This window comes from Gobio gobio, assembly GCF_949357685.1.
Source record: "Gobio gobio genome assembly, chromosome: 14".
Lineage (NCBI taxonomy): Eukaryota > Metazoa > Chordata > Actinopteri > Cypriniformes > Gobionidae > Gobio > Gobio gobio.
In genome coordinates this window covers 21,026,730-21,036,203 of record NC_137107.1, presented here as the reverse complement: position 1 = coordinate 21,036,203, position 9,474 = coordinate 21,026,730, and the positions used below count along the sequence as shown (strand labels likewise).

At 37.9% G+C, this 9,474-nt stretch overlaps 1 protein-coding gene across 1 annotated transcript; it reads right to left on the bottom strand.

Moving 5' to 3' along the window:
* Positions 1 to 6,676: 6,676 nt before the first annotated feature.
* LOC307137060 (olfactory receptor 8G17-like) lies at positions 6,677 to 7,606 on the bottom strand (the record flags this gene model as incomplete). Its single annotated transcript, XM_079834539.1, has 1 exon — positions 6,677 to 7,606. One exon carries the CDS (start codon positions 7,604 to 7,606, stop codon positions 6,677 to 6,679), a length of 930 nt encoding a protein of 309 aa, XP_079690665.1.
* Positions 7,607 to 9,474: the final 1,868 nt, after the last annotated feature.

The window sequence follows — 9,474 nt, the reverse complement described above, 5'->3', positions numbered from 1 at the left end:
CTAATTTTAATTTTAAAGTGCGATCCATACAGAGTTCCGCCAGCCAGTTCTTCTTGCTCTTTGATTGGCAACATCTTTGCTGATTCTGATGTCCGTCGGTCATCTGGGCTTTGACATGTCTGTTTTTCTTTTGTTTAAACTATGAATTAATCCATCTTTGCCCTGTCCTGTCAATCTCTGCGTGAAATATAAAATTGAGCGTGCACCAGTACAAAGGGCGGAGCTGAGCTGAGCAGGCGGACAGGTGAGCGATTCTCTCCTGAGAATAGTCTAATTGGCGATAAATAAATATTTAAACTTTAAATATTAATTAAATATATCATTTTTTTTGCTCATTTATTTTCGTTTGGAAAGGTTTATATGTTGGTATTTTGATTTATATTTTAAATATATGCAGTAAAAAGGTTATTATATGGTACAATAGTTCGTTTAGGTTGTTTAAATTGGAAAAAAAAGAGTTTCTGCGGCACCCCAAGCCAGTTGTCATGGCACCCACTTTGGGAACCACTGCCCTAGCGGGATGTCTCTTCGGAGGCGAGTACCAGAGGCTCTCTACTTAACCGGCAGGGTTGGCCGAACTGACGTGTCCCACATAGAGGTCGCTAGGTCAGGCCTCCCTGGTGGCATTTGGTGAATTCCTCCCGAATAGTGACTGGCACGGGTTCCCTCGGGTCCCCTAGCCACGTTCCCTTAAAGGAACCCCTTCTGTTGAATGGGCTGGTTCCAGGCCTTCGAGCGGCCAGGGTAGGACTTCATGTTGTATGCGAAGGTTCCTTCTCAGGTTTATAGCTTGGACTTTGACCGTAGGGAGCACTGTCACTGACAGCCTAATGTGACCAGAGGGGGAGTGGTTCAGGCATTTCAGTTGAATTTGCTTGTCCTGACAGTTGTCACTGCCAGTGGGCATGCACTCCCTTCGGCATGGCGGCGTAGGTATATCGTTCCCCGTAGTGTCAGCTGACGCAGCGCAAGTCTCTGGTTACGTATGTAACCTATGTTCCCTGAGAACAGGGAACGAGACGCTGCGTCGCTTTGCCATGCCTCAGGGCTTGCCATGCCTCAGGGCTTGCCTGCCAAACAGTCGTTGTCATGTTGGCAAGGCGCCCTTAAATACTTCCTGGTCGCACCTTGATGACATCATAGGCTGTCGCCGGTCAATAGGATTGCCGTGATTCGATAGTAGTTCAGGCACCTGTCAAGCTGGAGGCGTTCCCCGTAGCGTCAGCTGACGCAGTGTCTCGTTCCCTGTTCTCAGGGAACATAGGTTACATACGTAACCAGAGACGTTTTTTACAATTGCTATGACAATTTTTTCAATACTTTTAACAATTTTCCTAAACTCTTAACGCATTTAGCACAACATCTGTCTGTGTAGGCTATACTATTAACACATTTATTGCTGCTTTTACACAAAATGCATACAGTTAACACAAATTTAAAATGCTTGAACTTCTTTTACACATAAGCTCAACTAAGACCAAAACAATGGATTTTTACTGCCAAATTTACCAATGCTTTGACACTGTCTGTCAGAACAGATACCACCTTGTTCTAAACCTAACCTTATAGGCTAAAGTCAAGGTAAACAGCTGTTTATATTGTGCATTGAAACACAAATATATTCCCTGTATTTTTGTGACGAAGAGGCTGAGGCATTCGGATCCATCTGCAGTAATTTATTAACACAGGTAAGCCAACAGAGATACAGGCAGTCATACAGATCAAACAGAACACAGGAAGGGCAATCCAGGAAACGTAAGTCAAACAGGCATGGGTCAGAGGCAGGCAGCTTAGGTACAAAAACGAGATCAGAGTCCAAGTCAAAAATACAAGAGCAAACACGAGTAAAAGGCTAGAGGCAGAGTATAGGTGAAACAAGACTTGACAAGACACAAATGAACAATGAGCAGAGCAGTCCAGATAAAGGTGAGCTAAGGGTCCACAGGTGATAATGATGCAATGATAATGAGCAGAGGAGGAAGGAGGGGAAATGCAGGCTGCGTTCGAAACCGCATACTCATTGAGTAGGTACTCATTTTCAATAAGTACTTACTTAACGAGCTCTAAAAGAGTAGGTACTATATTGCCTGATCTCGTTAAGTATGAATGCGATCCGCACTTTATGCGCCATGTTGACGTTATCATGTGACCTACGACGTTATCTCAAGCGCAACAACTTGAAAGACGAGTGACAGGTTTAATTCATCGATCTATAAATATCTTAATATTGATTAAACTTGCTAATTGTGTGGGCTTGTTGAAGAAACAGCTGCCCATTTATTTTGTGATATTAACCCTACTAATCTGACCCAGTTTTATCCTTACCAAAACCCACAATCGTGATCTCTTAAATATGTTGTTAATTTCTTTATTTTATATGCAAAACATGTCATCCACAAGCAAAATTGGCCTAAATCTCCTTTATATTTTCCTTTTTAAATTTAACTCCTGTTTTATCCCTCAATCCCTTATTCAAAGATGTCTAACCTTGTTATTGTTTTTTCTTTGTATATAATGTATGCAAACCCATGATATTTGTTTTATTATTAGGATTGTTAAAGATACAACCATGTAATTATAAAATAAAAGATAGGCCTATGAGTGACAGGTGCAGTAACCGCTCAAAGCATCAATAACTCCACAGCCCGACCTGTGCAGTTTCCCTCAGAGTCTGCAACAAGGACGTCTTTCAGCTGCTCGAAGATCTCACCTTGGGAGAACACTGTTGATTTTATACTCTTAAAATGTAAGTTATTACTATTCAAAATTAAGATTACCCCAGAATGAATTGCATTGCTAGCCCACTAAAACACTTACAATAATAATAACAAATGCTGACCAATACTTAATTATATTACTTTTTTTTTTTACTGAAAATTATATTGTTTTAGTAAAACAAGCAAAATGCAGCTTGTTGTCATATGACATAGCGATGCATGAAAATACACTAGAACAAATGCAGCAGATGTGAATACCAATTTTCAGTCAAGCAATGAATAAATGCATGAGTTAATAAAATATTTTATTTACTGACAACAATAGGAAACATGAATTAATGAGTAAAAGAATTAATAAAAGTAAACATCACAAATGAATAAGTCACCATGAAACAAAGCTTTATTCAAACGTATTGTTCTAACAAACCATCACACATTTACAGACGGTGAACCCCACATCTGCTGCCATCTCAACACAGCTTGATGAAGCAGTTGACCACCGTGAACACCTTCGCCTGTCCTAGCCGTCCATCATGTCCCTCCTGAACCCCACAACCTTGAAGCAAGAGTGGAGAACATGTGCGGGACAATCTGACTGCTGATGTCTGCTCCAAACATCCGTGTGCCTGCTCTCCATCAGCATGACTACTTAAAACGTTTTACAATTCATGTTGTCAGCATCCCATTTCTTGCCATATTTGATTTAATATTTTTTACAATTACATGCTACTTGTATTGTAGCTTTATGACTTTTGTGGTGTAGTGGGCTGAACACTGAACTGATAAGCAGAAGGTTTCTGCTTGGATCTCCGCAGCCGTCACCACCAGTGTGTCCTTGAGCAAGGCTCAACCACAGAAGCTCTGCAGCAAATGCACAGACATCAAGAATCAGAAAAGTGCTGAAATAACTCTGTTTGAAATTAAATTAAAATACAACTTAAGATTTAAATGTATGTTTTATTCATTTCTGTAGTATACTCAAAGCCTTTGATGACAGGCTTCCTTCATCACCCTCTCTCCAGTCTCCACCAGATAAACACACACGTGCTCTTCTGCCCCTGTAACATCAGACAACTTTCACGTTACCTGGATCTTAAACAACACCTTGATAAAATTATAAAAGTTTATGTGCTCAATAGCCTTAAATGTTGAGGTAGTTGCTGATGTGTTAATGTTCCTCAATTCATCAACAGTAATGGACAAATAAAAAAAGATAACTTATGTTTAGTTACTTTATGTAGATCTATTAACATTACTGACGTTCATGTAAAGTAAGCAGTGTTGACCACAGTGAACTCTACATTATAGCACACACACATCACTCTGATCAGATGTCTATTTCATGCTGTGATGTCATCTGCAATACTTATCGAAAATGTTCCTGTCAGATGTTAAATAAACATTTAGTAAGCATCTTTATCTTTAAGTATATCGTTTATGTAAATCCACTTTGGAGACGTGTGTGTGTGTGTGTGTGTGTGTGTTACTGGAGCTCATACATAATAAAACGTGTTTTTACAGCCCAATCACACCTACACTATACTGTCTGTCGTCTTTACATTTTTAACAATTCAACAGTTTAACGTTACTCTACAGTAGTCCAACAAATGCGATTTTAACACAAGGAACGGTGATTTTGGTTTGTAATACTCACATTTGATTGGCTTTTCTCCGCCTGACGTATCCTTTCCTGTGGCCTCATGGGAAGGCAGGGATAGAAAAGTATCCGACGATGGGTACTTCACAATCTGGGCGGAATCAGTAAGCCATCCGGGAACTTCTCGCCTACTCTTTTATGATTACTGAGGTTTCGAACATACTTCTCCTTTCACGTACTGTTTTCGCCTACTATATAGTAGGTAAGTAGGCATATTCGAACGCAACATCAGTATATATGCACGTCCGAATCTCGCGAGAAATACTCCAAAACCCTGGTAGTTCTCGCCTACTCTTTTATGAATACAAAGGATTCGAGCATACTCTTCGCTCGCCTACTGCTTTTTACATACTATATAGTAGGGAAGTATGCGGTTTCGAACGCAGCCGCAGTTCTAATACGCAGGAGAGAGGGATCTGGTGAAACCAGGAGGAGGCATTGTCGAGCGTTCCGTGACAATTTTATTCCATTGTTACTGAGAAACAGCTGATTGAAGTTATGCAAATATATAAATCACAGCTGATTCCCATCTAGGAATTGTTCAGGTGTTGATGTTCTTTCAGTCACATGGTATACAGTAAAAGAGGACCTCTTTGGGCTGATCTTGTGTGAAAAAGGAACAATATAAAGCAACACAAAGAAAGTAATGAGGGAGAGGAAAATGAGTACCAGGGCAAGGGCGAGGGAGAGGAATGCCTGGACATGGACAAGGTAGAGATTGAGGAGTTAGAATGCTGGGTGGTGCTCAAAGAAGGGCCAGAGTTAGGGTAAATGATGATATAAGAGCTACTATCAAAGACCACGTCATAAACCACTGGCTATCATACAGAGAGGCTGGTGAACGAGTACAGCCAAAACTTAGCCGGGACACAGTGCCATCCATTATCCATAATTTTGAGAAACTAACAGGTAGGATATTGTATAAGGGCTTCTCCTACTGCAAAGTGTAAATTATTTTACCATGTATTACAGTGACTGTATGCCTCTGGTCTCTAATAGGTAATATTTTGTCTATCAAAGGATTCAACATCTACCTCCCTCAGCAGGCAGAGGAAAGCTCCTAAATAATAACAGGAACTTGCCATTGTCAACACGGTGATTGCTGATAATGAAATAAAACTGAAGGGCATTCTATAAAGCTACTCTGAGATGGGTCATTCATTTTTTGTACTGAATTTCTGCAGCAAAAGAAACAAAATGCATGCATTTACTAAACCCAACAAAACAAAAAATGTGGACAGGCTTCAAAAGATCAATCAGATACATTTAAGACCGAATCCACTCTCCGCTCAAAGGGAGTTTTTGTTCAGTGCTGAATTCTGCATGCTGGCAAATCCTCTAATTATAACAAAGAAATTGTTGCCATTATGAAAGATAAATTTTGCAGTCAGCTTCATGACGGCGCTTTGTGAGATCGCGATGAACTGAGATGTCAGCTTTTTAGGAGTTATTAAGGGAGCGCACTTTGCGCACATTCTGCCATTATTTAGCCAATAATGTGTTGCTAAAGTTACACAAACAATGTTCTCATTCACCAGTCTACCTTCTAAAAATCAGTATCCTTAGAAACACTTTGAACAAATAAAAAAATGAAAAACAACACATAGACATCTAAACAACATAACTTGATTTTCACCACAGGGGGTCTTTAATACAACACTGATCCAAACAAACCAGTCTAAACCGTGCATAGTGATGTTTTCACAAGGAAGCAGGAAAGGACCTTTGCTAACCCTCAGGTTTCCTCAAATGAGAACATAGTCATCCTTAGCAAAACTGAAGCTGTGTAATTCCATAGCCAAAGGCTCATAAACATTTCTCTAGTGCTTGTTTGTTTTGTTTTTAATGGATGTGGAGGGGGTTAGCTAGGCCTCTTAACATCTGTACTTTTTTTGTTTTACCCTTTCCGTTTTGTTGCTAACCCAGCTTTGTTGCATCCTGTGCATAGGTGCCCTTTTTTGTTCTCTTTTCAAAGAATTTTAAAGACTCTCTTTTTTTAAGTTGATTTTTGTGCTTATAGTGAGCCAAACTGAACATGTGCTCTTTCCTTGTTGTTTATTTTCTTTTCTTTTTCCAGGTAACATGTGCTTACAACTTAATTTAAATTGGTTATTAAACAATTCTCATACAAACACTGATAAATACTGAAAAGGATTTGAGTACAGAACAAAGTTAGAGTTTGCAGTCTTACAGTACTACAGTTATTCTTAGCTAAATATTATTTAAATATTATTTTCACATACACAAAATCCTTTAAAATAATATTGACTATGTTATGAAGATACATAATCCATTGAAGAATTCATTTTGTTCCCCACCAGTTTTTTACAATCTTTTGTCTTATCTCTTTGGTTTGTAAACCATATACTAAAGGATTTAATCCTGGTGGTACAATGTGAAACATTATACTAGCTAGTTTCCTGCTGTCAGAGTATTCAGGAAAACGATGAAGTAAAATAAAAGTTGCTCCAGAAACAAACATGATTAAATAAACCGCTAAATGAGTGCTGCAGGTTTTTATGGCTTTGCTGTTGAGTGCTTTGTTTTTGCTGGTTACGCATACAGTAGCAATCTTGACATATGTTAAGAATATACACAGCGCTGATAGACTGAGTACAATGATAGTATAAACAAGTCCATACACATTATTTATGACCACATTTTCACAGGACAGTTTAAACAGTGAGGCATTGTCACAGAAAGGGTTTTCAATTTTATACCTACAGTGAGACAAGCGCAGAGTGAGTCCAATCATAATAGTCACTAAAAGAATGGCCAGGCCCCAAGCAAATGCTGATAGTTTAATAACCATTTTATTGGTCATTATAGTTGTGTATCGCAATGGATTACATATAGCCACATATCTGTCAAAGGCCATGATCATCAGCACATAGTGGCATGCTGCTGTAAATACATGCACAAAATAAGCTTGAATAACACACTCAGCATATGATATGTAGCGCTCTGATGGTTCCCTTAAAATGTCCTGCAGCAAGCGTGGCATAATGACAGTTGTCCCCATTATATCATTCAGTGGCAAGTTGCAGAACAAAAAATGCATTGGGTCATGCAGATTCTTCTCTGTTGAGATCAGAAATATAAGTCCAATGTTTGATACCATTGTAAAAACATAAGCCAAGAGAAGCAGGATGAAAACAGGCTGAGATGAATGAGGTGTAACTTTCAGTCCCTCCAAGAGGAGAAAGCTGTTTGTGAATGTCAGGTTGTCCATTGGTTGCTGTACACAAAATCTGCAAACATGATAACAAATAGACATTAGTAATTACATATAGTCTTAAACATATCACCTTACCACTTGCAAAATGCACATTACAAATGAATAGCATTTCCCTGTGCATGCTCATGTCTAAAACATATTTACTGGTGTGTTTTTTTTTTATGAGATACAGTACAACACACAAACTTAAAAAAAGTTTTATAAAAATGTAAATAAACAAAGGTAAATTTGCCTAATGTGAAGTAACAACCAGCTTTATCAATTTTGAGTTTTACTTTATAAATGTAACCGCAGCATCTTGCCTCACTCTGTCTATGCGATCCTCCCAATAATGACTAGGCCAAACAGACTTGTTTTTGCCTTTTAATGTGTGGCTTATATTGTTTACTGTGACATTGTCATTACTCCATTGGGAAAAGAAAAGAAAAAAAAACACTATGTATAGAATTCGTTGCCATGAGCATCAAGGCTGGTGATTGTGAGTGTTTGTGACAATAAGTGAAATTACAACCTACTAATGCTGCAAAATTATATATTACCCCATGATACATTTCTTGAATGATATGTATATGTAACACCTTTTGAGAATGTAATGTTTTTTATAGCTTTTTTTCACCATTTTAAAATGGTGAATGCAGGACAGAATATATAAAGCCCAATTTGAAGTTTATTAAAATATTTCAAATCTGGGCAACATTGGCTTTTGACAGTACACCTATGAGTTATTAATAGATGCAAAATAGCACTGAAGAGAGTCAGAATTCCTTTCGATATAGGGAGAAGATTGGTTTTGGATTAGATCTGATTTTCATAATGGGAGGTGTTTCCCACAAGTATATATATTTATAATTCAAATAAAAACTAAAACTGAACGCATTTATGATAGCATCTTTAAATAGAGGTCTTCACAGAATTCTGCACGTAATTTGAAATATGTTTAATGAGGCACCAGGTAGGTTCACGTTTGGCTCCATGTACAGAGCATATTTATTAAGAATAATGCTGAGTGGAAACAGATTGTTTGTACTGGACAAACCACAAGGCAAACAGTCCAAGATGGTACAGTAGATCCAGGCATTGTGAAAACAGGCAGGGTCAAATACAGGCAATCGGTCCACAGCCGTAAATTCACAACAACTTATCTAAAATAAAAGGATACCCAAGGAGGTAACACTTTATTTTAAGGGTCCAGAATTATGCATTAGTTAAACTATTAATGATTTGCTTGTTCACAATTATGCATTAGTTAAGCATGGACATACTGTAGAAATGGACGTAGTGTCCGTGACGACCCGTAGGTGACTCTGAAGAGTTTATGAATCGTTTTATGCTGCCTTCACATGCTCTCGGCATTATTATAAATACGAGTTTCCTAGATAAAAAAATGCACATGAACGCCCTCCCATTTCGAAATTTGAATGCAATGAGCTAGTAATAACGAATTCAGAAGTGGGAATTATCAAATTTTCGATAGCACGTGAAGGCAGCAGGAAGGAAGCTTTTTCCTCGTTACAAATAAATATTATCATACACCTATGAAATTCAGATAATTTCAGGTGGTCACGCAGGTTTTTAATGCATTTAATACATATATTGTTCCCTCAACATAGGATCGGTAACACTTTATAATAACATTTAGTTTTCCGTTATTAGTTAATGTATTCCATTATTAATATATATACTGTTATTAGTTAATAATAAAGTCATTAAGTTATTAATTAATGATGAACTAATCATTTACAAAACATGACTACATTCATAAGTTATTACAGTTTTTCTCAATCGATTTGGTACATTTCTCCAAACTCAGGTAACAGCTCTCAAAACAGTTAACACAGCAAACTAAACACACTCTTATGCTG